Source organism: Ostreococcus tauri (genome assembly GCF_000214015.3).
Source record: "Ostreococcus tauri WGS project CAID00000000 data, contig chromosome 08, whole genome shotgun sequence".
NCBI lineage: Eukaryota > Viridiplantae > Chlorophyta > Mamiellophyceae > Mamiellales > Bathycoccaceae > Ostreococcus > Ostreococcus tauri.
Window position 1 is genome coordinate 605,628 of NC_014433.2, and position 25,160 is coordinate 630,787.

Sequence of the window (25,160 nt, forward strand, 5' to 3'; positions counted from 1 at the left end):
CTAATGTTGTACTACGGCGCGTTGGTCCATAGCGCGATACCCACCTCCCTTTGTCGGTAAGTCCCACTCTCGATTGGCGTCGAACGCATCGATGCCCGCCGCCCGCGGCGGCGCGTCGAGATCCTCATCCTCGATCACCCCCAGCGTGGCCTCCAAAATCGATCGAACGGTCGTGTCCGGCTTCTTAGATCTCTTTTGAAGCTCTTCATCGACGAGTCGTCGCCACATCTTGTTATTCGCGCACCCATGGAACAAGTTTTGAATTGGATGCATCATGTGTCTGACGCTCGGGATTCGGTACCCATCCTTGGCCGTCCCGTACCTACCGATCGTGTCGTCCGCGTACTCGACGTACTTCTCTAAAAAGTCCCGTCGCGACGCGCATGGATTGGTGCTCTCGCCGAAGATAGTCGTGTCTGCCGCGCTCAGGAGACCCCATGGATCGGCGTGCGCCTGTCGACCAATCATGACGCCGGCGATCGGCCCCCCACCCTCGGGCCCGCGATGGATCGCGTTCTCAACGTCCTTTAACGTTTTTAATCCCCCATTCAGATGGAACTCGCACTCGGGAAAATCTCGAGCGAGGGCGTACGCCCACTCGTGCTTGAGCGGCGGCACCGACCTGTTCTCCGCCGGCGACAAACCGTTGAGCAACGCCTTTCGCGCGTGCACGTAAAACCGCCGCGTCGCGCTCGCTCGCACGATCGTGTCGACGTACTCGCACAATGCATCGTACGAATCACACTCGTCGACGCCAATGCGACACTTGATGCTCACCGGCGTCCCGCTCGGCGCGTTTTCGTTCATCGCTTGCAGACACTCCGCCACGAGTCTGGGCTCCGTCATGAGCGCCGCCCCGAAACACCCTTTCCCAGCAACCTTCGGCGACGGGCATCCACTGTTCAGATTGATCTCCTCGTACCCGTACGGCGCCGCTATCGCCGTCGCGCGTCCTAATATCTCCGGATCCGACCCCCCCAACTGCAAAACCGTCGCCGCCGTCTCCACCGGATAATCCAAAAACCGATCCACCCGCGTTCCCTCCAGCACCGCGTGCGTCAGCGTCTGATCCACCTCCATCTCCGTCCACAACCACGTCTTCGCGCTCATCAATCGGCACATCACGCGGAAGTGCGCCGTGGTGTACTCCATCATCGGCGCCACGCTCAGCGCGCCCGCCCGCGTCGCCCGCGTCCGCGCGCCGCGTCCCCCTTCACCGTCCCCGCGCACGTCGTACGCCTCCGACGCCCACACCCACGTCGTCGCGCTCGCCCGCGGTCCCAGCGCGCGCGTCGAGACGTCGTCCACGGCGCGCGCGTCGTCGTCGTCGTCGTCGTCGAGCGCGGTGGCGGCGGTCGACCGTAATCGCGCCCGTCGTCCGCGCGCGCCCGTCGGGCACCGTCGCGCGTGGACGACGCGCGCGCGCGCGAATCCACACGCGCACAGCGCGCGCGCGCGCGCCCGAGCGAGCATGGCGCGCGACGCGACGCGGTCGAGAGTGACGTCAGTCGCAGTCGCGCATGATTTCCATTTCGTCCGCGTCGGCGTCGACGCGGGCGCGTGGGCGCGCGCGCGGGCGGCGTGGGGGTGGGAAAGCGCGCGTCGCGCGGGCGGCGCGCGATGCGGACGACGCGACGGGACGGGACGCGGTGAAGGAGGCGTTCGAGAAGATGTACGCGCCGGGGACGGGAAAATCAATCTACTTTGGCGTGTTCCAGCGCGACGTGCGCGCGGAGGCGGGGCGAGAGACGCCGAGCGATGACGTGCGAGCGGCGCGAAGGGCGAGAGCGAGGGAAGAGCTGGTGAACATCGATGACGAGGAACGCGCGCGGAGGTTGGACGTCGGCAAAGTCGCCGGCGGCGTCACGCTGGTGATGGCGATCGCGCAGCTCGCGCTGGGGGCGTCGAGAATCGAGCGGGCGGTGATCGCGATTCCTTTGTTCTTCGCGCTCGGGTTCGTGGGAAGCGCGAAGAGCGGGTTGTGAAATATCGCGCAGGCTGGCGTTTGGGACGTCGAGGGCGCCGGCTTGCAGAAAATCGAGGACGAAACAATCGCGCAGAAGATTCGGGATAAAGTGAACGATTTCAACGCGAAGAGCGCGATTATCGTATTCGCAATCACGGCGGCGTACTGCGCTTTGCCGCTGCGTTAGGGGGGGGATTACTTTTTAGGTTCGATTCGGAGCGTCGACGACGCATGACGGTGAACGCGGAAACGCAGTTTTTGCGGAGCGTTCACTCGATTATCATCGACGGCGACGAATGAGAGCGATGTAACATTACGCGAAACATTTTATTTTAACAAGACTGATCTACTCTTTCGGCGGTGGCGAGGTGGATTTGATGTGGAGGTCGGCGTACTGCTCGGCGCTCACCTGACCCGGAGCTTCGGTGAGCAAGCACTGGCCGGCCGCCGTCTTCGGGAATGCGATGACGTCGCGAATGGATTTCGCCCCCGCGAGCATCATCACTAACCGGTCGAGCCCGAACGCGAGCCCGCCGTGCGGCGGCGCGCCGTACTGGAACGCTTCGAGAAGATAGCCAAATTTTTCCTCCGCCTCGGCGTCGCTCAAGCCAATGGCTCGGAACACCTTTTCTTGAATGTCTCGGCGATAAATACGCAAAGAACCGCCACCAATCTCCACACCGTTGTACACCAAATCGTACGCGATCGAACGTGCATTTGATAAATCGTCCGGGTTCGCCATCAAATCGTCCTGGTTGGGAGACGTGAACGGGTGGTGCATCGCCTCGTATCGCTCCTCGTCTTCGTTGTACTCAAACATCGGGAACTCGGTGACCCACAACACGGCGTGCGCGTTCTCGGGGACGAATCCGTACGTTTTCGCAACGTATTGACGCACGCGATCGAGCGTCTTGTTCACCAGCGCCTTCTTACCAGCGGCAAAGAGCATTAAGTCGCCTGGCTTGGCGCCAGACTTGTCGATCATCGCCTTGGCGTGCGCCGCCGTGCCCTCGACCAAGCCCTTTGCACCTTCGAGCGAGGCGCCGTCTTCGCCGACGCGCGCGAACGCCAAACCTCCGGCACCTGCGGCGACAGCTTCCTCGAACACATCACCCTTAGGCTTGAGTTTGGAGTTCGGAATCTTCGTCTTTTCGTCGTTCACCACCAGCGCCTTGACGGTGCCGCCCGTCGCCAGGGCATCGGCAAAAATTTTAAACTCGCACCCGTTCAGAGCGTCGTCGAGCGTGGACATCTCCAATCCGTAGCGGAGATCGGGTTTGTCGCTCCCGTACTTCTCCATCGCCTCAGCGTACGTCATCCTAGGGAAGCTCGTTGGGAGCTCGACGTTGACGCCATTCTTGAACGCGGCGCGCATCAAATCCTCCGCGAGCTTCATGACGCCGTCTTCATCCATGAATGCCATCTCGATGTCGAGCTGCGTGAACTCGGGCTGGCGATCAGCGCGCAAGTCCTCGTCGCGGAAGCATCGGGCGACTTGGTAGTACCGATCGACGCCGGCCACCATGAGCATTTGCTTGAACAGCTGCGGCGACTGCGGCAGCGCGTACGCCCCCCCGGGTTGGAGTCGACTCGGGACGAGGTAGTCCCGCGCCCCCTCCGGCGTGCTCCGCGTGAGCATCGGCGTCTCGACTTCTAAAAATCCATAATCATCCTCCAAAACCCGTCTGAGCGCTCGCAAGGTGTCGTGACGAAGTTTCAAGTTTCTCGCCATTTGCGGTCGACGCAAATCCAACACGCGATGCTCCAGGCGCGTCTCCTCCTTAATCTCCTCCTTCTCCCCCGACGACTCACTCACGGCGAACGGAAGCGACCGACCGACGGTATTTAAAATCTTCAATTCGCTCACCACGACCTCCACCGTTCCCGTCTTCGTCTTCGTATTCACGCTCTTCCGTCGCCGAACCGTCCCTCGCGCGCGCACGACGCACTCCTGCCTCAACGCCTGAAACGCCTCTCGCACCTCCGCGCTCGCCTCCTCCTCCAACACAATCTGCGCGATTCCACTCGAGTCTCGCACGTCCGCGAACGCTATCCCACCCATGTTCCTCGATTTATCGATCCATCCGCACAGCGTCGTCTCGCTCCCGACGTCGGCGTCTCCCAGCGTTCCCGCCCCGCGTTCTCTCATCGGCCACTCCAGGCGCTCGACCCCCACCGATCCCGCCTCCGCGCGCGCGGACGACGCACGACGCGTCGCACCGCCCGCGTCCGCCCACGACGTCCCGTCTCGACCCCGCGCGCGTCGACCGACGACGCGACACGTCCGTCCATCGCTCGAAAACCCACACCGCCCCCGCATCGCCCCCCGCGTCGCCGACGTCCCGAGCGCGGCCGCCCGATCGACGCGCATGGACGCACACAATATCGCCCGCTCGATGCGCGCCATCGTCACGCGCATGCACGTCTCGCGTCGACGCGTGCGGTCGTCCGCGCGCGATCGCGTCTTGAGGGTTTAGGTCGCGTCGATTCAACGTCGCGACATCGCGCGACGCCGCGGACGCGTCGACGCCGCGCGCGCGCGCCGTCGCGCTTCGAACGGACGGGAAAAAATAATGCGCTCGGCGCGGGCGTCGCGCGCGCCCGCGCGCGCGATCGCGGGGTACGGGCGGAAGACGAACGGTCGTCCTCTCGCGCGAACCGCACGAGCGCCACCGCGCGCGACAGCCGGGGACGACGACGAGCGCCTGCGCGGTCTGGGCGAGCGCGTCCGCGCGGTGCTTCGGGATTCGACGTGTAGACTCGCCCTGGCCACGGAGCGCGCCCCAGGGGTGGGCGCGCGCCCGTTCTCGGACGCGGTGTTTGGGTTCGCGTTTTGCGCGGCGACGTTCGCGGCGTTGGGGGTGTGCGACGACGTCGTCAAGCGCGTCGTGGGCGCGGCGACGCCGTTCATGATCGGTGCCTGGGGATCGTTGGGCGTATTGGCGTTCGGTACCTTGGACGCGCCGCCGTTGAGGTTGTGGAACGTCGTCGCGGCGACGGCGGCGAGCGCGACGGTTTCGATTCTTTGCGTAAACGCCCTCGGACCAACCTGGCTCGCGCGATCGCTCTCGCTCTCGCTGAGCCTGGTGATAATGATGCGTCTGGGGGCGCTGCACCCACCCGCGGGCGCGGTCGCCCTCGCGGCGATGGACGCGCACTATTACAACCTCCAGTGGTTGTACGTCGTCTACCCGGCGTTGCTCGGAAGTTGTCTCATCCTCGTCATGTCGCGCGCGTGTCAAACGCTCAAGCGTCGATACGAGTTCTCGTTCGGTGATGCGATGACATTCGTCGCCGAACCGTTTCGCGCGCGCGCGAGGCGCGATTGATGATTGGTTGGTGATTCACCGTCGACGCGTCGGCGCGGCGACGACGCCGACGCGCCGGGACGCGTCCGCACACTCTCGCGCGCGCGGTCGCCCGTCCGAATCCACGACAGCGGACGCGCATGGACGAGAACGCCGAGCGCACGCGGATGCCCACGCGCGCGCGGACGTCGACGTGTGCGTCGCGAGGCGAACGCGGAACGCGCGCGAATCGAGACGTCGACGCACGATTCAGAGACTGACGCGTCGACGCCGCAGACGAGACGCCCGAGTGCGTGAACGCGTATCTAGACTTTCACTTTGGACAATCCGTCGTCCAGGCGTGCGCCGCGACGGGGCGCGGACCCGCGATCGAGGGGTTCGCGCGGTACGAGAACGCGCCCGTCGACGCGTTGGCGTTCCCGGCGCGGTGCGCGAGGTACGCGGCGTTCGGTTCGTCCATGCGGGAGGATGGTATTCCTCGGGATTGGGAGGAATTAGCGCCGAAGCGTCGCGTGTTGGATGTCGGGTGCGCGTGCGGTGGGGCGGCGTTCGAGTTTGCGAGTTTAGGATGCGGCGAAGTCGTCGGGTTTGATTTCTCAAAAGCGCTCATCGACGCGGCGAAGGAGATACGCGACAAGGGTGAAATCGTCGCGAGAGTGAAGATGGAAGGTGACGCTGAGGTGGACAAAACGTTAGTGCGACCGTGCGATGATGCGGTGTTTTGGAGGGTGAAATTTCACGTCGGAGACGCGTGCGAGATGGTGCGCGACGCGCAGACTTTGGGCAAATTTGACGTGGTGTTAGTTGCGAACCTTTTGTGTCGAGTGCCGCGACCGCGACGCGTATTGGACGGACTAGAGGCTGTCGTCAAGATCAACGGTATCGTCGCCCTCGTCACGCCGTGGTCGTGGTTAGACGAGTACACGCCGGACGTGAACGAACGCTTGGAGAAGTGCGGGATAACGCTCAAGGAGGAGATGGAGAAACGCGGATTTGAGAGGATCGGTGCCCCGGATGAGATGCCGTGTTTCATTCGCGAACACTATAGGAAAGCGCAGTATATCGTCTCCGAGGCCACCCGATGGCGAAAAGTACGATAATCACGTCGTTCGCGCGCGCGAGTTGCGAACCCATCGCCCGACGCGCGCGTCGTAATCAAAGAAGCGCGGAGTAAATTTTTGTCCACTCGCCTTTCGCTCTCGTCGCTTCGCGCGCTCGCGTTCCTCCACCGAACGCTTCGCCGCTCTCGCATCGTCCCACTTATTTGCGTCCATTGCGGCGAAGCAATCGCGCCACACGACCTCGGTGTCGAACTCATCTTCCAGGTGAGTGTGGCGGACGACGTGCGCTCGAATCGATTTCGTTTGAGCGAAATCGTACGCGGCGATGACGGAGCGGTCACGCTTCGATTCGGCGACGATTTTCCCATCGTACCGCCCATTGATCGTCGCCTCGATCGCGCCGTCGGGTCCGTACACGAGGCCCTTCACCGAGCGCGACGACCCGTAGGAGAATTCGACGCGATACCCCGACGCTTCGCATCGAATCTGCGACTTTACTTTTCTCTTCATTCGCGCGTGCCACCTCGGAAGAAATCGCCATTCGAACGACGGTATGTCGCTCACGTACGTCTCATTGCGCTCCGTGAGCGTAATTTCGATGTACCCGACGAGCTCGACGTCGATATGCGCGCCGACGAGACGCGGCGACGGTCGAACCTCGCTGACGATTCGCACGCCCGGGCCCGTCTGCGAGGAGGCTGAATTCGGCGGATGGTGCGACACCTGCTCCCACGTAGACTCGAACCTCTCGTTCGTCCGCGGAAACTCCACCGAATGCGACGTGGTCTCCCCTAAAATCGGATTCAACGGTTTTCTTAACGACGCCGGCGGTTCACCGTCGGCCAGAATCGCGAGCGCGACGCGGCACGCGCGCTCTCGAGCCGACGTCGCCTCTCTCGCCGAACGCAGCGTCTCCAAGAACCGAACCGTCCGCGGCACCACGTCCTTCCCGAGCGAGCTCTCGGCGTCCGTCGTGATCTGTAACACTGACATCCGGGCGCACCATCGAATCGGCGTCCCGAGAAACGACGTCAAATCCACGCTGCGTCCGCCGAGCATCGTCTTCGCCAAGCGCGCCGACGCCTTCGCGAACGCCCGGGCGCGCGCCATCACCGACCCCCTCGATTCCATCTCCATCTCCCTCGACGCCCGCTCGAGCTCGCCGTGGACGTCTGCGTCTCTCTCCTCCCAATCCTCACGCGGTTGCGCCCCCGTGAGCGCCCGCGTCGTCGCTCCACCATCCACATCGGCGCTCGTACACACGGCGCCGCGCGCCTCGGACCCCGCGCGCGATCGACGCCACCGCGGCGTCGGCGACCCCTCGTCGTCGCTCGCGAACGCCTCGCGCGCGTCGTGGAATTTTTCTTCATCGCTCGCCCCCGTCGCCGCCTCTCGCACCGCCGCGCTCGACGCGCACGCGCACATCATCGCGGCGCGCGGTGTGACGGTTCTCATCCGAGGTCCCAATCGGTGGATCTGTGGATGGTCGCACTCGATCGCGCGCGACGCCCCGACGCGCGCGCCGAGCACCGCGCGCGACGTCGCGGTCGACGCGCGCGACGTTCGCGCGCGTTCGCATCGCGTGAAACCCGCGCGTGGACGTTCGCGTCGCGCGCGCGAGCGAATTTACGATCGAATTCATCATGGCGACGACGCGCGAGACGGACGCCTCGACGACGCTCGCGGACGAACGCGCCGCCCCGACGCCGCACGATGGGTTCGAATCCTCGGACGACGACGCGTACGTCGTGAAGAAGGTTGATTTCGCCTCCATGAGCGCGTCGGAGAAGCGGGTGCAGCGATGGAAGGATTGTTTTTGGGAGCTCGAGGCGACGCTCGCGCGGTGGTTCGGCGTCGACGCGAGTCGGTACGAGTTTGAGCAAAACTTGAAGGAGGAGGAGAACGAGCGCGCGGAGCGGGAGACGGCGAGTTTGAACGCGCGAAGCGATCGGGCGCAGAGCGATGCCGAGGGGGGGGGGGCGTGAGAACCGTCGCGAGACGCGACGGCGTGTAACGATACCGAGGACCAACACCCCGCGCCGCGCGCGCGAGCGTCACATCACCGCGCGACGACGCACTCGGCGATGTCGCGACGACGCGACGCGATCGGAAAACGCGCGTTACACGCGTGCGTCGTTTTCATCGCGTGCGCGTGCGCTCCCGCGCTCGCGCGACAGTGCGATGAGACGAACGTGACGAGTTTTCGTCGATGGGCCGACTTGCGCGCGTTTTTAAACCCCAAGATGCGAGGAGCGCCGTGCGTCGTGCGCTTGAACGTCCGAGGGGACGTCCGCGGCTGCTCGAACGATCGAGTGGAGCGCGCGCCGTTGATGCGGGTGGATCCGCTGGGGGATGTGGATTTCACCGCGCTGACGCGCGCGCCGAGGGTGTTGCTGGCGACGCCGGCGGCGTGGCAGAAAGTGCTCGAGCGGGCGTACGTGAAAGACGACGAGATGGCGCGAGAGATTCGGGCGAACGTGAAAGGAGTTCTAGTGGAGAGCGTGCACCCGACGGGGGAGGCGGATAAGGCGTTGCTGAAGGGATTCTCTCTGGGACCGGCGGCGCGAGCGAACACGACTGGCGGCAGAACGGGAGGGATTGACGCGGTGAAGATGGATTTCAGAGGGACGCCCATGATGCTGTTGGACACCTCGAGCACGCACGCGGCGAGGATTCGAGCGATGGCGAACGCTCGGGCAATGCAAGAGAACAAGGGAGAGAAGCACATGTGGCGCGCTGAGGTGGACATGCGCATGACGAGTCTCGGGAAACAGCCAACGATTGCTCCGCCGTCGTCCGAGTCGTGTCTCAAGGCAAACACGTGCTTGCCAGTCGGTGGGTACAGCGTCCTCGCCACCATGCCACCGCTGAACCGGGACGTGGCGTCGACGAAAAGCATCGTGCTCGTCGTCGCTCGCATGGACGCCGACGGCGTTTTCCGGGACGCCACGCCAGCCACGAACGCTCGTATGAGCGGACTCATCGCGCTCATGGCGGTGGCCAAATCGTTGCAAAAAGCGTTTTCGTCCCTGACTGAAGATGATTTCGCGCATCACGTCGCTTTCGTCGCACTCAGTGGAGAGGATTTTGGGAACATTGGCTCACAACGCCTCGCGCGCGAATTAGCCGCGGACGCGGCCGAGTCGCTCCTTCCTGAGCTCGCCGGGAGAAAACTTAGAGCCGTCATCGAGCTCGGTCCTATGGGGATGTCGAACTCGTTCGAAGCGGGTAAGATGCCAGCTCTTTTCGTGCACGGTCCACACATTGACGAGGTGAGTAAGAAAATCTCGCAGTACGCCGACACGTACGAATTCGATGTCACCTTCAAAAAAGGCATGGCAAAGATCCTCGACTCCTCCGAGCCGTCGTTCGAGTCCGTGCGCGGGCTCGCGTACGACGCCGTGTATATCTCCGAAGATCGAGATCAAGCCTCGGATCCGCTCTCCGGAACGCACCTGGACGTCGGGGTCTCGCGATCCATCGACGTCGATCGCATGGGTGACGCGGTGCGCTCCATCGCTCGACTCATCGGGACGTATGCGTTTAGGAACACCAATAGCAGCTACGCCACGCACGATGGAGACATCGTGGCGAACACTTTTGACGATGCCGCGGGCAGAGCGACCGTTATCGAGCTCTCCAAGTGTCTGGCCGATCAGAGATACGGGCTCGATAAGTGCTCGAGCGGCTTGCGGCTGATCAATGAAAAGACGGTGAGCACGTTGGGTGAGTACATCGCCAGTGATGGGTACGTCGACCCGACACATGAGCCGTCACGCTATCCGGACGTCTTGGTCGGTATTCCAAGGAGTGTTCAGGCGCACAACGACAAGAAGACGCTCGCGCGTTTTGTTTGGAGTTACCTCGCCGAGGCAACATCCATGTCGTCCACGACAAGCAAAATGTGCGAGTTGGATGGTTCATGTAGAGGTCAAGGCGAAGTTTGCGTCGGCAAGAACACCGCGAACGCCGGGACGTGCCACAAATCATCCCCTAGGTACATTTTAGCGCTATCTTCTAGACTGGGGTACGACCATCGCGACGGGTCATGGATCGTAAAGGAGCCGAAGGACGACGACGAACGTATAGCCCCCCTGTGGACTGAGAGCAACTGGGCGCCGGGCGTCGGATTCACCATGATCGCCCCCGCGGGAGAGGGTAACTACTTCAGTCAAAACATGATTGCCGTCTACGCTGTCGGTGCTCTGGCCTTTGTCGCGATCTTACACGCGTGTATCGGTCGTAAGAAGACCACTGCTCGTCGTGGCACTGATGCTGAGCGCGAGGGGCTCCTCCAATGAGAGCGCGAGCGCGCGGTGTGTACATGTAATTAAAAACAGCGTTGAATCGATTTAATGCGCCCAAACGAAGCTGGAATCCTCGACGTCCTCGATGACGCCAACTTTTTCAAACCTCCCGGCCTTTTCCCAGGCCTCCAGACCTCCGTGGACCTCGGCGAAGACCGCCGCGCCGTCGGCATCCGCCTTGGTCGCGTCGTACGCCCGTCGCAGATTCGGCCCGAACGCCGACTTCCATCCAAAGTATTTGGGAAGCAAGAAGTCGCAAAAGATCAGCGTCGGGAAAATCGCCGCATCGGCGCCCGATCGCACCTCGCCCGCGATAAAATCGCCTGCGTCGCGTCCCGCCACGTCCTCCAGCACGTCGAGCTGCCTCTTGATCTCCGCGATTTGTTCCGAGCGCGTCTTCCGGTCCATGGGTCCGCGGTACATCGAGCCCTGAATCGGTGCTAGGTACACATCGTGAATTCTGATCGCCAACGCCGCGTTCGCGCGTTGTTCTGCCGTCTTCGGCGTCGTCCGTTCCAGCGCGTCCCGCTCGGCGACATCCTTGAGATATCCGCAGATGACCTCTGACTCCGGAATCGCCGTCCCCGACGCCAGCACCATCGTCGGCATCTTCAACTGCGGATTCAGTCGTCCGTATCCCGGGTCCTTGATCCCTTTCGCGTACTCCTTGTTCGGATCGACGACGCTGATGTCATCGTACAGGTTGAGCCATCGCGCGAGTAATCGCACGCGCGCCCCGTTGTTCGACACCGGCACGTCGTACAGCGTCCCGATCGCGGCTCGAACGACCACGTTCGACCGTCCGCGCGTCGGGCGGTTCGATCGTCGGTGCGGAAGACGAACCGGCGAACGAGCGGTCGAGGGCGCTCGGGCGTGCATTTTTACCTCGTCCTTCGCACCGCGTCGACGTGTGGCGCACTCTGCGACGCGCGCGCGGGGTCGGCGCGCGCTCGTTCGCGCGCGAGGTATTCGCGAGGTATTTTCATTCGCGCGCGCGAGGGTGTGGGATCGGAGAGATCGTCGCGTCGACGTCGATTCAGCGCCGCCGCCGTTTCGTTTCTCAAAGTGTGCGTCATGGGTGAAGAGAAGAAGGAGAAGAAGGAGAAGAGAGAGAAGAAGGAGAAGAAGGAGAAGAAGGAGAAGAAGGAGAAGAGATCCAAGGAGTCGTCGAAGCGATCGGGCGATGGATCGGAGGATGCGAACGCGAAGAAGCGAGTGAAGGCGTCGGGGGACGCCGCGTCGGCGAGCGACGCGGGCGCGCGAGAACAATTCGAAACGTTCGATGCGACGCCGTTCGAGGCGGCGATCGTGGCGAGATTGTCGAATGCGTTCTCGTCTCCGTCGCCGATTCAAAGAGCGGCGTGGCCGGCGGCATGTTCGGGGATGGATGTCGTCGCGGTGGCGAAGACGGGCTCGGGTAAGACGTTGGCGTTTCACGGGATGAAAAAGCACGGCGGCGTCGAGGGTTTGGTCGTCGCTCCGACGCGAGAGTTGGCGATTCAGATTCAGGCCGAGTGCGAGAAGTTCGGCGCCGAACGTGGGTTTCACAGCGTCGTCGTGTACGGCGGCGCGTCAGCGTACGAGCAAAAGAACGCGTTGCGGTCGAAGAAACCGTGCATCGTGATCGGCACCCCGGGTCGATTGACGGATCTAATGAGCCAAGAAGGGGTTTTGTCTCTAGAGAAGCTGTCCGTGATCGTCCTCGACGAGGCGGATAGGATGTTAGACATGGGTTTCGAGCCGCAGATAAAGACTATTTTCGGCGCGACGCCGGCGAGTCGGCAAACCTTGCTCTTCTCGGCGACGTGGCCCAAATCTGTCAGAAAACTCGCGGCTGGTTATTTAAACCAAGACAAATCGCGTGTTAGAGAGGTCTTTATCGGCGAGGGCGCGCAGGATGGAGAATTGGCGGCGAACAAGGCGATCACGCAACGCTTCGTCGAGGCGCGAGATCACGAAAAGGATGAGCACCTGTACAACCTCATCTGCGAGCTCCCGGACGACTCACGAGTCGTGATCTTCGCCAACACCAAGAGAAGGGTGGAAAACTTGGCGAAAACGTTCAGCGCCGAGGGCTTCGGCGTCGTCTCCGTGCACGGCGATAAATCCCAAGCCGACCGCGAGGCGTCGCTTCGCAAATTCATCGACAACAAGTGTCCGCTCATGATGGCCACCGACGTCGCCGCTCGCGGTTTGGATATCAAGGGCGTCACCCACGTCATCAACTACGACATGGCTCGTGACGTCGAGTCTTACGTTCACCGCATCGGCCGAACGGGTCGCGCCGGCGAGCTCGGTGCTGCCGTCACCTTTTGGAACTGCGACTACGACAAGCCGTGCACTGCCGCTTTGTGCAAGATCGCCCGGGACGCCGGCCAGGTCGTCCCCGACTGGCTCGCCAAGCACGAAAAAACCAAAGAGTCCAAGCAGTGGCGCGTCGCCGACGCCCACCTCTAACGCCACTGTCGTACGTCCGATTCTTTCGTCTCTCATCGCCGCTTATTTGCCAAAATTTGAAATTTTTTCAACACAAAGACAGCTCGACCTGCAAATCACACTTCCCGACGCCCGTCGTCGACTCTCGACCCGCGTCGGCGGTTCGCACCCACCGCGCGACCGCGTGTCGTCGTCATGGTGGCCCAACCGATCGACCGCGACGCCGCGCGCGTCGTCAACGAGCGTTTTAAACTTCACGGCTTTTCGCTCACCTCGGACGCGATCCGCCTCATTTTATCGCGAATCGGCGCCTCGGGGACGCCGAACAGGGACGACGTCGACCGTGTGTTGAAGATTATCGGTCAAGTCGAGCACACGAGCTCGACTCTGAGCGCTGAGGTGATCGAGCGGGCTTTCGCGGAGCGCGGAGCGGACGACTCAGTGGTCGGTGTGGGCGTCGACGTCGATGACGATGAAGCGAGGGCGACGGGGACCGATCGAGCGAGCGCTAGCGACGGTCTAACGGTGTGTGACGCGCACGCGACGCGGCGGTACGCTTACGACGCGCAGAGGCGGACGTTTGATGAGACGCGCAGAGCCGCGCGCGCCGCCGGGCAGGCGGAGAGTAAGATCGACCTGTATAGAGATCGGTTCTTGCTGTTGCAGCAGCGACTGGCGCGGTCGAGACAGTTCGCGCGATCTTCGTTGAAGGGGACGCGACGTGAGGAGGGGGCCGAGCTGTCGACGATCAACTCTTTGCTCGGCGTGAGCAAGGAGAAGAAGTACATCATGGGATTGCTGAGTCAGTTGGAGGACGGAGTATTTTACATGGAGGATTTGTCGGGGACCATTCGGGTCGATTTGACGGTGTGCGAGCGCTCTATCGGGCTCTTCACGGAAAATTGTGTCGTATTAGCCGCCGGGGAAGTTCGCCCAGACGGAGTGTTCGAGGTACTTGAGCTGACGTTTCCGCCGAGCGAGAAGCGCGCTGCGACGCGAGAAGCGACGAGTGCAATTGACTTTTTCGGCGCCGGACACGTGATTCGCCCGTACGAGGTGGAGGACCTTGAGCGGAAGGAGCAAGAGCGAGTCGGAGAGGCATTTGTCGTACTCTCGGACGTATGGCTCGATCAACCGCGGACTTTCGATCGGCTGGCAAAGATGTTCGAGCTATTCGATGCACAAGACGACGTTCCAGGCTTGATGGTCTTCATGGGTGATTTCTCGTCTCAGCCATTCGGACCGACGCACTGCGACTTTCAGGCGTACATCGAAGGGTTCGAAAGGCTCGCGGAGATGTTGCAAGACTTCCCTCGGCTTCGCCAGGAGAGCCGGTTCGTCTTCGTCCCAGGTCCGGGTGACCCAGGCTTAAGTGCGGCGCTCCCGCGACCAGCTCTGCAAAAATCTCTTGTCGGTTCCTTCGTCGAGAAGGTTCCTCGCGCGCAGTTCGCGAGCAATCCGGCGAAGATTAGGTACTTTTCGCAGGACTTAGTGTTTTTCCGGGACGATTTACAGGCGAAGATGCGACGGAACTGCCTCATTCCTCCCGACGACGACAAGTTGACCGACAAGCAGGAGTGGCCCGTGTTTCAACACCTCGTCGCGACGCTGGTGCAGCAAGCGCACCTGTGCCCGCTACCACTGACGCAAAGCCCGATATATTGGGAGTTTGATCACTCGTTGTGGCTCTATCCGGCACCGAACTTCATATTTTTGGGCGATCGAAGCGAGACCCAGTGCGCGGCAAAGTTTGATGAGACTTCTCTGATGAATCCGGGTTGCTTCGCGGATGATGGTTCCTTTTTGTTCTATCGACCCGCGACGAGAACGTATGATTTCTCTGCTGTGCCCTAATCTAGTGTTGCTATAAAAGCTATTCTATCGATTCTATCCGTTTGTATCCGCTCCAACGCAGGTGTCTCTTTTCGTGCCATCCGACACATCCGCGTCTCGGCTCAAACATCCTGGGATGTTTAAAGAGGGACGTCTTCGCCTCGTTGTACCTCGGATCCGCCTCGCGCTTCATTTTCGCGTACTCTTTTGGCGAAAACGGTTCGCCGCTCGCGTCGCCGCGCAATTCCTTGAACCGTTTGAAGAGCGCCGCCCTGGATGTCGACGGCGTGCTGTCGTTCGCTTCGTCTAGAAATGTCCCAGTCTTGCCGTTCAAAACTTCCGAAATATCGTCGTTTCCGGTGTACCAAACGAGCGCGAACGGGTTCTCGAAAACAGCGCCTTCGTCCACATCCATAGGAACGTTATCAAACACGACGGCCGTCTCCATGAGCGCCGGGTGCGTCGTCTCAAAGACGCCGCACGCCGAACGAAATCCGTGCGCTCGACAACACATCGCGCGCGCTAGGTGCGGTTCCGAGAACTTTCTCCCCACAGTGATCGACTTCACGTACACGGGATCTCGCACGTACGCGCGACCGAGCGCGCCTTGATATCCCACGATGTTCCACACACACAGTTTATCGCTGCACGTCAATGATTCATCGCTCAGCCCACACGCAGGCGCCGTGCCCACTGCGAGTTCTCCTTTCTCGATCATCCGCGCCAAATGCGCGTCAACGACCTCATCCTTACTCGTCTTTATCACTTTGACGCACAATCCAACCTGCCCCGAATCAACCGCACTCCTTGACAACTTTTCGTGCGACTCGCTCGGCGTCTTCGACGTCCCCAATTCCTCCCTCCTCCGCGGTCTCTTCCCCTTCGCCCACCGTCGCACGCACGCGTTCCCACACGGCGCCGAGCTCACATATAAATGCAAACTCACTCCGTTCCTTTGCTTCACCGTCTTTTCTTCGTTCACTTCAAACATCTTTCCATCCAACCCGCCCGCCGCCGCGTGCGCCGCGTCCTCGAGAACGAACCGCTTAAACCCTCTTCTCGCCATCACCTCGGCGTGACAGTCGCACAGGCGCTTACCATCATCGTTACGCATCCTCCCGGACGTCTTCGTGCCCACGCCGAGCGCGACGCACGTTAATTCGTCGCGTAGTTCGTCGTGAAGGACGAACGCAGCCAAGACAGTTCGCAGCGGAACGAGTGCCTTATCGACGTTCGCGGATCTTAGAGCGCTTTGGTGGGCGTGAATGGCGCATCGAGCGATGCGGTCGGCAAACTCACACGTGCCCGCGCGCGGGCGCTCGGCGAGTCGCCGGCGCTTGGGGTCGGGCGTGGACATGAGTGAGGGAGGGTGAACGTGGGAAGAGCGCGCGAAGCGGTGCGCAAGTCACGATGGATGACGGATTATGCCGCTCGAGTTCGATTGACAACAACGTGCGGTATGTATCGTGTGCCAAACGCTAGTTTAAATTTGTTTCCCGAGCTCGAGCTTCTTGCGAACGAGGGCGATGGAATTGAAGAGGACACCGTCGGCGATGCCCATGACGGAGTACACGCCTCCGATGATGGCCATGAGACTGGTGATGAAGGAATAAAACGCCATGCGCTCCTCGGATACGGCAATTTGCATCGGGCTTGGTTGGTAATGGAACTTGGCCTTAGGCAAGGGCTCGTGCACGGCGTGTGCGTGTTGTGTGTACTCATAGACGCTGAACGGAAGCGCGAAGCGACCGCGCGGAGCGATTGACGTCAGCACCGTTTGGAGGTAGTGCTCGTGGGAGATGTGTGCGGACTCCGAGACGAATGTTTGTCCCGCAAGTCTGTCGTGCCAGTCACCAGCCTTCTCTCCGGCGTGAAATTTTTCGAGATAGCGCCGACGGTCGTCGCTGAGCTGGTGCCCAAAATAGAAGTGATTGACTACGTGCGTCATGTTCATGTTCTGTCCGTGGAAAGAGTGGTCGGGAGATGACGCACTGATCCAAAGGTGTCCCGGAACTTTCTTGACGAGCACGAAACCGGTGATGGCGCATCCCGGGCCCATGATTCGTCTCTGCACGTCGACGCTTGCCGGGAGTTGCAAGTTAAAATTAGCCTCGCGCGCCGCCTCAATGCTAGACTGCGAGACCGGTTCGGGCTTAGGAACGAGCGTGTCGACAAATTGCGTGAGCGCATCCACCGTGCGCGGGCCCTTGTAGAACGCGTGCTCACGCTTTCCGTCGTGTACCAATATATCCGTCCCGTGCGTAAAGATGCGAATCGTCGGGTATCCCGTGACAACTTGCTGCATGCAAAACTTCTCGTGCACGACGCAATCAATCTTGGTGAACAAAACTCGCTGCTTCGTTCCCGGCGGATACTTTTCGTGCACGGACAAACCCGCGGCCTCGTACACGGGCTCCAACCTCTGGCACCACGGGCACCACGGCGCGTAAAAATTCACCAACACCACCGCGTGCGTCGGATCGTGCACCATCGCCTGAAGTGAATTCAGATCATCTATCTCGTACACGACGTGCGCCTTCCCATCCGCCGCCTTCGAGTTCGACTCCTTCAGCAGCGCCAGCTCCTTCTTGTGCTCCTCAACCCTCCGCACCGCTTGCTCGTGTTCCTCGTCGCTCGCCTTGAGCACTTCCTTCACCGCGCGATCCCATTGCAGCGGCCCGATCGGGTTCATCTCCGCGTCGATCGCCCGCTTGAAGACTGTCTTCGTGAGATTAAATCTGTTCAACCCAAGGGCATCCCCCACGTCCACACTCGCGAACTCACACGACAACGCCGGGAAAGACAAGTTAAAATTGATCCTGAGCAGTTCGCCGTCGACGCTTCTATCGACCACCACCTTGGTCTCGAACGACGACGTGCTGTACTTTCCGAGCTCACTCAGGAATAAGTACAGCATCAGTACAGCGCTCAATATGGAGATGATCGATCCACCGAGCGTGCCCTCGCTGAATTCTCTCGGGACTTTTCGATAGAAATCCATCCCTCGGATCGCCTTTCCCACCTTGCTCGGACCCGCGTTTAACGAGCCGAAGCCCGACGACGGGGCTCTCGATGCGCGCTGCATCACGTTCGGCGCGCACCGTCGCGCGCGTCGCGCAGTGGAGGCCGCGCGCGTCGATGGATGCGACGCGGCGCGATCTTTCGCGTCTCGCGCCGGCCGACGCGAAACCGGACGATCGAACGATGCACCGCGGACGACGCGGCGCGCGACGCGCGCGCGCGTTCGAGCGACATTCGACACGAGCGGCGCAGCGGTGGACGCGCGCGAGGCGTCGTCGCGCGCTGTCCGCGACGTTCCGCCGCGTCCGCGTCCGCGCGCCGCCGCGTCCGCCGCCGCGCGCGCGTCCATCATCCCCCGCCGCCGTCGCCCCGCGCGCGCGCTCGACCGCGCGCGCGCGCGCGCGACGCCCCGCGCGCCCGCGCGTCGGTGGGACGCGCCGACGTCGGCGCGTCGTCCCTCGGCGTCTCGCCCGGACGGCGCGTCGCCGCGCGCCGCGTCGCCGTCGTCCGCTCGACGCGTTCGACGCCACCGACGTCGAGGTCGTGGCGACGCGCGCGCGGCGTGCACGCGCGCGCGTCGGCGTGCGCGCGCGCGCCGGCGTCGGCGTCGGCGTCGGCGCCGGCGCCGGTGGCGGTGACGTTCGAGAATCGATCGGTCGCCCGTGGCATCGCCGGCATCGCCGTCGCGCCGCCGTCGTCGGTCTCGCGCGCGCGCCCGCGCGCGCGCGGCGTCGCCGACGCGCCGCGGTCGCCGTCGTGTTCGTGGATTCGGCCGTCGACGGCGTCGACGGCGTCGAGGTCGTCGCGTTGTTCGCTCGCGACGGCGCGCGATGGCTATTTCGAGATAAATTCAGAAGACGAATCGTCACACCTGAACGCGTCGCAGCGACCTCATCTCGCTCGTCGTATTCCCACCGACCGACCCGTTCGAGCGCGAGACGCGCGAGAGAGAGTGTAAAGGACGCACACGACGCGCGCGTTCACGTTTTAAGACGCACTGAGAAGAGACGAAGATGCGTGAGGTGATCTCCATTCACATCGGTCAAGCGGGGGTGCAAACGGGGAACTCGTGTTGGGAGCTGTACTGCCTCGAACACGGGATCCAGCCCGAGTGCGTGCGCGCGCGAACGATCGCACGTCGCGCGTGATCTCTCGGGGAGCGACGATGGGAGAGAAGAGTCGCGACGGGACGCTCGAGTGGGTCTGGCTCGAAATAGCGCGCACGCGTTGACTGACGTTGACTCTGGCGTCGTACGGTTTCGATCGACGCAGTGGGCAGATGCCGAGCGATAAGACCATCGGTGCCTCCGACGACGCTTTTAACACCTTTTTCTCTGAGACGGGCGCTGGAAAGCACGTGCCGCGATGCATCTTCCTCGACCTCGAACCGACGGTTATCGACGAGGTGCGTACCGGCGCGTACCGACAATTGTTCCACCCGGAGCAGTTGATCAGCGGTAAGGAGGACGCGGCGAACAACTTCGCTCGCGGACACTACACGATCGGGAAGGAGATCGTCGATCTTGCCCTCGATCGCATTCGTAAGCTCGCCGATAACTGCACCGGTTTGCAAGGCTTCTTGGTCTTCAACGCCGTCGGCGGTGGCACCGGCTCCGGTTTGGGATCCCTCTTGCTCGAGCGCTTGTCCGTGGATTACGGCAAAAAGTCCAAGTTGGGTTTCACGATTTATCCATCGCCGCAAGTCTCCACCGCGGTCGTCGAGCCGTACAACTCTGTGTTGTCCACGCACGCTTTGCTTGAGCACACCGACGTGGCGGTGATGTTGGACAACGAAGCCGTGTATGACATCTGCCGAAGATCTCTTGACATCGAGCGTCCGACGTACACCAACTTGAACCGCTTGATCGCGCAAGTCATTTCAAGCTTGACCGCGTCTCTGCGATTCGACGGTGCGCTGAATGTCGACGTCACGGAATTCCAAACCAACTTGGTACCGTACCCGAGAATTCACTTCATGTTGTCCTCGTACGCCCCGGTGATCTCCGCCGAGAAGGCGTACCACGAGCAGCTCTCGGTCGCCGAGGTCACGAACTCCGCGTTCGAGCCGGCGTCTATGATGGCCAAGTGTGACCCGAGACACGGTAAGTACATGGCATGCTGTCTCATGTACCGCGGCGACGTCGTGCCAAAGGATGTCAACGCGGCGGTGGCGAGCATCAAGACGCGACGCACGATTCAGTTCGTCGATTGGTGCCCCACCGGATTTAAGTGCGGTATCAACTACCAACCGCCTACTGTCGTTCCGGGCGGTGATCTCGCCAAGGTGCAGCGTGCTGTGTGCATGATTTCCAACTCCACCGCCATCGCCGAGGTGTTCTCCCGACTCGATCACAAGTTTGACTTGATGTATGCCAAGAGAGCTTTCGTGCACTGGTACGTCGGTGAAGGCATGGAAGAAGGTGAGTTCTCCGAAGCACGCGAAGATTTGGCCGCTCTCGAAAAGGACTACGCCGAAGTCGGCGCTTCTTCGTTGTCTACTGGTTATGAAGAAGGCATGGACGAGTACTAAGATGTGGCATACGTGCACGTCGTCACTTTTCACATTACGCGCTCGCCGCGTCAAGATTTTACAGTTTTTTTTACCGCGTTCGTCTACAAAACCTGGGGCGCCGACGAGGCTAGTAGACTTTTTTAACAACGCGACGAATTTATTTACTTCTGATACTCTTACCGGTACAACAAACGAACACTATGACTGCTACAGTTTTTCGCATACTCGAAGCTTGGCGGATCGACTTCGAACGTTCTCGTCAACCTCATCGACACTCGGCACGAGGGGTTTCCGTGTGATCAACTTGACAACCTTTGGTGGTTTCTCTGGCTGGTCCATGTACCGATTGAACGTCTCCCCCAACGGTTCCGCTTGTCCCGCATAGAACCGAAACTTCTTCTTCACAATTGAATCCTCCAACGAGTGAAACGATATGATGGCCAATCGACCGCCCGGTCTTAGAGCTTCGATTGCGGCTGGAATCACGTCCTCGACCGCCCCTAACTCGTCGTTTACAGCTATTCGAATCCCTTGAAACGTTCGCGTCGCCGGATGAATCGATCCCCACTTTCCTGGAACGTTTCCGAGCGCGTCCACCAGCTCTCGCGTCGTAGTGATCGCCTTCGCCGCTCTTCGTTCGCATATTCTCTTCGCCAACAGTCGCCAGTGTCGCTCTTCGCCGTAATCTCTCAAAATCCGCCCAATCTCTTCCTCGGGCCACGCGTTGACTATCTCCTCCGCGCTCGTTTTTGCCGACGGGCCCATGCGCATGTCTAGCGGTCCGTCGTTCATGAACGAAAACCCGCGCTCGGCACGATCAAGGTGCATCGAGCTCACGCCGAGGTCTAAAACCACCCCATCGATTCCCGCTCTGTGAATCCCACCCATCGCCTCCAAAGCCTGCGCCATCTGCCGGAAATTCGCCTCGACGAGACTCACCTTTAACGCGCCCGCCTCGCCGCCTCTCGCGTCCTCCCTCGCGCGCTCCAACCTCGGTCGCGCGATCGCATGCGCCGACGCGTCGACGTCGAAGCCAATAAAGTGTTCCATCTCCGGATGCGTCCGAATCATCGCCTGCGCGTGTCCACCCGCGCCCAGCGTACCGTCGACGTGCGCCCGGAGCTCGACGTCTCTAAACGCACTCAGAATTTCATCCATCATCACGCTGTAATGCGGCGCCGTCCCATCTCTCTCTCCCGTCTTTGCGCGGCATCGACCGAGCGCACCATCGCGCGACTCCCCGTTTCGCCCTCTCGATCGAACCACCGACGCGCGCGATGAAACCGCGCGCGCACCACCGCCGCCACGAATCACCGACATGCGCTCAAACACCCACCCCGTCCCCCCCCGGCGCGCGAACGCGCTCTCGATCGTCCGAAACGACGCGTGAATTTTTTCTTCGTCCGTCACTTCGACGTCGCCGCGAACGACGTCTCGGGCGATGCGGAGTGACGACGCGCAAGCGCGTTCGCGAATCACGCGCTTTTTCAAACGCGACGACGTCATCGCCACTCGGTCGCCCGCGCGCGATACCTCCGCGCGCGCGGACGATCGCGCGACCGCGCATCGCTCGATCGAGACACACGTCCTCGCCGCGAGGACGATCGGGCGTCGCGCGGGGCGCGCTCGAGCGACGACGATGGGTTTCCTCGCGACGGTTCAAAAGATTTTGTCCCCGAGCGCAAAGGCGAACTCGACGATGACGCCGACGGGTGACGACGTGCCGACGATGGATGCGAAACGAGCGCGCGTGACGAGCGCGCGAACGCGGAATGAAACCCCGGTGAAGACGGAGATGGCGGAAGGGGGGGTGGAGAACGTCAAGGAGGAGCTGGAGGCTGCGGCGGATGACGACGACGTCGGCGAGGACGGTTTGACGGCGTTCGAGCGTGAGCGCGAAGCGTTGATCAAGCGAAATAAGGCTCGGATGGAGGCGTTGAACATCTCAACGTTGTCCGCGGATGTGGGGGGTCGGGCGAAGGGACCGGCGCCGAGCTCGCGTGGGATCGGAAGTAAGCGAAGGAGAGAGGCGAAGGAACCGGTGGAGCCGACGAGACGAAGCTCGAGAGCGAGGAAAATCGCGCCAGAACTCGCGAGTGGAGTCGCGTACGAGCGACGCGATGGGAGTGTGGTGTTGGCTGACGGGGCGACGTACAGACCGGACGGCTCTTACGCGGAACCGCCGGTGAAGACGCGGCCGAGCGGCGAGGTGAAGCTCGAGAGCGAAAATGGCAGCGAAAAGACGGACGCCGCCTTCGTGGAGGAGTTGCGAACGAAGATGGGCGCGTTCGTGGAGACCAAAGCGCGAGGCATCACCGCGAGTGTGCGAGAAATGGTGAAAAATAAGCTGACTTTGCGCGAGGAGGACGTCGCGAAGTGCGTGCCCAAGGGGGTGACGCACTTGGATTTTTCACACGACGAGTCCATGCTGCTCGTCGCGTCTGGGGACAAGGAGGGACACATCGGACTCTGGCGCGTCGACAAGCAGGCAAAGGAGAACGATGAAGACGACGATGACGTCGTGGACGACGGTGTGCTGTATTACAAGGCACACGGGAACTACATCTCGCACTGTAAATGGGGGCACGGAGCTCTTCGCGGCAAACTCTTCACGTGCGCGTACGACGGCGCGGTTCGCGTGCTCGATCCCCAAACCGGATCGTTCGCGGAAACACTGTACTCCGAAGAGGACGAGTTCTCGGCGTGTGATCAGTTCTCACACGGGAACAACGCGTTGGTGTGCGATAACGTGGGTAACTTGCACCAAGTAGACCTTCGCGCCGGAAAGTTCACCGCAAAGAGCCTGAGCATTCACGAGAAGAAAATCAACACCGTGCACATCGATCCCGGGAACGAAAATCGGTTCGCCACGTCGACGAACCAGCTCGTGAGCGTGTGGGACGTTCGCAAATTGACCAAGAACGCCAAGGCGGTGCACGAAATCCCGCACAGTAAATCCTCCCAAGCCGCGTACTGGTGTCCCGACGGCTCGGGCGCGCTCCTGACGACGTGCTACGACGACGCCCTGCGCGTGTGGAACCCCGATCAGGACGTCAACAACCCATCGGCATTGATCAGGCACAACAACCAAACCGGTCGCTGGGTCCTCCCCTTTCGCGCCGTCTGGTCCGCCGCCGGCGACGGCGTCCTCTGCGGCTCGATGCAGCGTCACGTCGAGATCTTCAACCCCAAATCCGGCGCCTCCGTGGCCAAGTACTCCTCTCCCGATCACATGACCGCCATCGCCAGTCGTTTGGCGTGTCACAGAACGTTAAACTACGTCGCCGCCGGCACCGCCAGCGGTCGCGTCCACGTCTATCGCGCCGACGGGCGGTAATCCAACCAAAATCCCTCCGCACACGCACACGCGCCCCCCCCTTGGCCACCCTCGCCCAGCCGTCGTCGCGCCGCACCCGTCGCCGCGCGCGCCGTTCGACCGCGCGCGCGCGAGGACGCACCATGCGCGCGTTCGCGAGCCCCCCCGCGCGCGCGTCCGCGGTGGACGCGAGACGGCGCGAGAGAGAGACGCGCGCGTCCACCGCGGCGCGCGGCGACGGCGACGCGGCGGCGCGCGCGCGCGTCCGCACCGGCGCCGCGCGCGCGAACGGGGCGCAGGGACGCACGCTGTCCTCGAGCAGACAGCCGAGCGCGCCGCACGGACCGAGATTTCACGAGTACGGTGGATACGACATCGACCCGGAGCTCCAGCACAATCGGGCGAGTTACCTGCGCGAGCGATGCGACGTCGTCACGAAGGAGTTTGAAAGCGCGATCGGGATGGATGATTTTTTGTTCCGAACCGAGGTGATGTTGCGAAGATTTGAGTTCACGACGGATAATTCGATCGCGCTCACGTCGCTGTGTCGAGACGAGATTACGTTTCCGTTGAAGAATGCGATCGACGACATTTTTGGATACTCGATGGATTTAGACGGTTTAGGCGGCATCATCTCCGCGGGGACGACGGGGTTGGGGGCGGGATTGAGCCACTCGCCGACCGATCACATCACGGGAAAGGAACGATACGTCTTTTTCGCGATGCCGCACATCGCGATCGATGCCGAGGGTCGAGTCGGGAGCATCATGCGCTCGGGACGCCGCGGGCAGTCGTGCGCGTGCGGGGCGCTGGTGAAGCTCCAACCGATGTTCAAGCAGTACAAGGAGGGTAAGATGACGTGTGATGAGCACGCGTACGATGAACTCGATCCGGAATTCTCCATCCTGCAGAAGAGGCTCATATCAGCCGTCGATAAGGATGACATTCCCAAAGCCGGTTACGACTTGGCCGAAGTCACGCGTCTCGCCGATCGCGTCATCCGACGCGATCTCGACGCCCTGATCGAGCGCACCGTCGACGTTTCCAAGGCTGACTACGCCGTGTGTACGGGTATTCAAATTCATAGCACCACGGCGAACCAACGGATCTGGCATCCGGCTCTGGAATTCGTCGCCCCGACGTCCATGTACGTCGTCAAGGATGGCGTTCGCCACGACATGGACGTCCTCTCCGTTGATCCACCGACGCCTCGACAGCTCTTCCACATCGCGGGCGGCGACGAGATCTGCGACCTCCCAATGCCGCGAAGATCGTGGTGATCGCTCGCACCTCTGCGCCGCAATATTGTCACGCGCCGACGCATTTATTCTTTCCACGTTCACCCGCGCGCGTCATTCGTCGCCGCGTCGTCGCCATGCCCCCCACGACCCCCCCCCCGA

At 61.8% G+C, this 25,160-nt stretch overlaps 16 protein-coding genes across 16 annotated transcripts; 9 read left to right on the plus strand and 7 right to left on the minus strand.

Moving 5' to 3' along the window:
- On the minus strand, positions 1 to 1,473 carry OT_ostta08g03590 (tRNA-dihydrouridine synthase, conserved site; the record flags this gene model as incomplete). Its single annotated transcript, XM_003080874.1, has 1 exon — positions 1 to 1,473. One exon carries the CDS (start codon positions 1,471 to 1,473, stop codon positions 1 to 3), a length of 1,473 nt encoding a protein of 490 aa, XP_003080922.1.
- An 839-nt stretch (positions 1,474 to 2,312) lies between these two features.
- OT_ostta08g03610 (Aspartate-tRNA ligase, class IIb,bacterial/mitochondrial-type) lies at positions 2,313 to 4,373 on the minus strand (the record flags this gene model as incomplete). The annotated part of the gene is made up of 1 exon (XM_003080876.2): positions 2,313 to 4,373. One exon carries the CDS (start codon positions 4,371 to 4,373, stop codon positions 2,313 to 2,315), a length of 2,061 nt encoding a protein of 686 aa, XP_003080924.2.
- A 166-nt stretch (positions 4,374 to 4,539) lies between these two features.
- OT_ostta08g03615 (HPP) lies at positions 4,540 to 5,295 on the plus strand (the record flags this gene model as incomplete). The annotated part of the gene is made up of 1 exon (XM_003080877.1): positions 4,540 to 5,295. The coding sequence occupies one exon, from the start codon at positions 4,540 to 4,542 to the stop codon at positions 5,293 to 5,295; it is 756 nt and encodes a 251-aa protein (XP_003080925.1).
- Positions 5,296 to 5,414: 119 nt separating this feature from the next.
- OT_ostta08g03620 (HPP) lies at positions 5,415 to 6,374 on the plus strand (the record flags this gene model as incomplete). Its single annotated transcript, XM_022983652.1, has 2 exons — positions 5,415 to 5,469; positions 5,551 to 6,374. 2 exons carry the CDS (start codon positions 5,415 to 5,417, stop codon positions 6,372 to 6,374), a joined length of 879 nt encoding a protein of 292 aa, XP_022841048.1.
- OT_ostta08g03630 (Oxysterol-binding protein) lies at positions 6,375 to 7,763 on the minus strand (the record flags this gene model as incomplete). The annotated part of the gene is made up of 1 exon (XM_022983653.1): positions 6,375 to 7,763. One exon carries the CDS (start codon positions 7,761 to 7,763, stop codon positions 6,375 to 6,377), a length of 1,389 nt encoding a protein of 462 aa, XP_022841049.1.
- Positions 7,764 to 7,978: 215 nt separating this feature from the next.
- On the plus strand, positions 7,979 to 8,320 carry OT_ostta08g03640 (unnamed product; the record flags this gene model as incomplete). The annotated part of the gene is made up of 1 exon (XM_003080878.2): positions 7,979 to 8,320. The coding sequence occupies one exon, from the start codon at positions 7,979 to 7,981 to the stop codon at positions 8,318 to 8,320; it is 342 nt and encodes a 113-aa protein (XP_003080926.2).
- Positions 8,321 to 8,419: 99 nt separating this feature from the next.
- Positions 8,420 to 10,636, plus strand: OT_ostta08g03650 (Nicastrin; the record flags this gene model as incomplete). Its single annotated transcript, XM_003080880.2, has 1 exon — positions 8,420 to 10,636. The coding sequence occupies one exon, from the start codon at positions 8,420 to 8,422 to the stop codon at positions 10,634 to 10,636; it is 2,217 nt and encodes a 738-aa protein (XP_003080928.2).
- A 51-nt stretch (positions 10,637 to 10,687) lies between these two features.
- Positions 10,688 to 11,521, minus strand: OT_ostta08g03660 (Glutathione S-transferase, N-terminal; the record flags this gene model as incomplete). The annotated part of the gene is made up of 1 exon (XM_003080881.1): positions 10,688 to 11,521. The coding sequence occupies one exon, from the start codon at positions 11,519 to 11,521 to the stop codon at positions 10,688 to 10,690; it is 834 nt and encodes a 277-aa protein (XP_003080929.1).
- A 195-nt stretch (positions 11,522 to 11,716) lies between these two features.
- On the plus strand, positions 11,717 to 13,099 carry OT_ostta08g03670 (Helicase, C-terminal; the record flags this gene model as incomplete). Its single annotated transcript, XM_022983654.1, has 1 exon — positions 11,717 to 13,099. The coding sequence occupies one exon, from the start codon at positions 11,717 to 11,719 to the stop codon at positions 13,097 to 13,099; it is 1,383 nt and encodes a 460-aa protein (XP_022841050.1).
- Positions 13,100 to 13,273: 174 nt separating this feature from the next.
- On the plus strand, positions 13,274 to 14,932 carry OT_ostta08g03680 (DNA polymerase alpha/epsilon, subunit B; the record flags this gene model as incomplete). The annotated part of the gene is made up of 1 exon (XM_022983655.1): positions 13,274 to 14,932. The coding sequence occupies one exon, from the start codon at positions 13,274 to 13,276 to the stop codon at positions 14,930 to 14,932; it is 1,659 nt and encodes a 552-aa protein (XP_022841051.1).
- Positions 14,933 to 14,951: 19 nt separating this feature from the next.
- Positions 14,952 to 16,268, minus strand: OT_ostta08g03690 (Adenosine deaminase/editase; the record flags this gene model as incomplete). Its single annotated transcript, XM_003080883.2, has 1 exon — positions 14,952 to 16,268. One exon carries the CDS (start codon positions 16,266 to 16,268, stop codon positions 14,952 to 14,954), a length of 1,317 nt encoding a protein of 438 aa, XP_003080931.2.
- Positions 16,269 to 16,394: 126 nt separating this feature from the next.
- OT_ostta08g03700 (Endoplasmic reticulum vesicle transporter,C-terminal) lies at positions 16,395 to 17,912 on the minus strand (the record flags this gene model as incomplete). The annotated part of the gene is made up of 1 exon (XM_003080884.2): positions 16,395 to 17,912. One exon carries the CDS (start codon positions 17,910 to 17,912, stop codon positions 16,395 to 16,397), a length of 1,518 nt encoding a protein of 505 aa, XP_003080932.2.
- A 1,033-nt stretch (positions 17,913 to 18,945) lies between these two features.
- On the plus strand, positions 18,946 to 20,462 carry OT_ostta08g03710 (Tubulin/FtsZ, 2-layer sandwich domain; the record flags this gene model as incomplete). The annotated part of the gene is made up of 2 exons (XM_022983657.1): positions 18,946 to 19,043; positions 19,205 to 20,462. 2 exons carry the CDS (start codon positions 18,946 to 18,948, stop codon positions 20,460 to 20,462), a joined length of 1,356 nt encoding a protein of 451 aa, XP_022841052.1.
- Positions 20,463 to 20,651: 189 nt separating this feature from the next.
- Positions 20,652 to 21,950, minus strand: OT_ostta08g03720 (S-adenosyl-L-methionine-dependent methyltransferase, MraW, recognition domain; the record flags this gene model as incomplete). Its single annotated transcript, XM_003080886.2, has 1 exon — positions 20,652 to 21,950. The coding sequence occupies one exon, from the start codon at positions 21,948 to 21,950 to the stop codon at positions 20,652 to 20,654; it is 1,299 nt and encodes a 432-aa protein (XP_003080934.2).
- A 133-nt stretch (positions 21,951 to 22,083) lies between these two features.
- On the plus strand, positions 22,084 to 23,781 carry OT_ostta08g03730 (WD40 repeat; the record flags this gene model as incomplete). Its single annotated transcript, XM_022983658.1, has 1 exon — positions 22,084 to 23,781. One exon carries the CDS (start codon positions 22,084 to 22,086, stop codon positions 23,779 to 23,781), a length of 1,698 nt encoding a protein of 565 aa, XP_022841053.1.
- A 122-nt stretch (positions 23,782 to 23,903) lies between these two features.
- On the plus strand, positions 23,904 to 25,040 carry OT_ostta08g03740 (unnamed product; the record flags this gene model as incomplete). The annotated part of the gene is made up of 1 exon (XM_022983659.1): positions 23,904 to 25,040. One exon carries the CDS (start codon positions 23,904 to 23,906, stop codon positions 25,038 to 25,040), a length of 1,137 nt encoding a protein of 378 aa, XP_022841054.1.
- Positions 25,041 to 25,160: the final 120 nt, after the last annotated feature.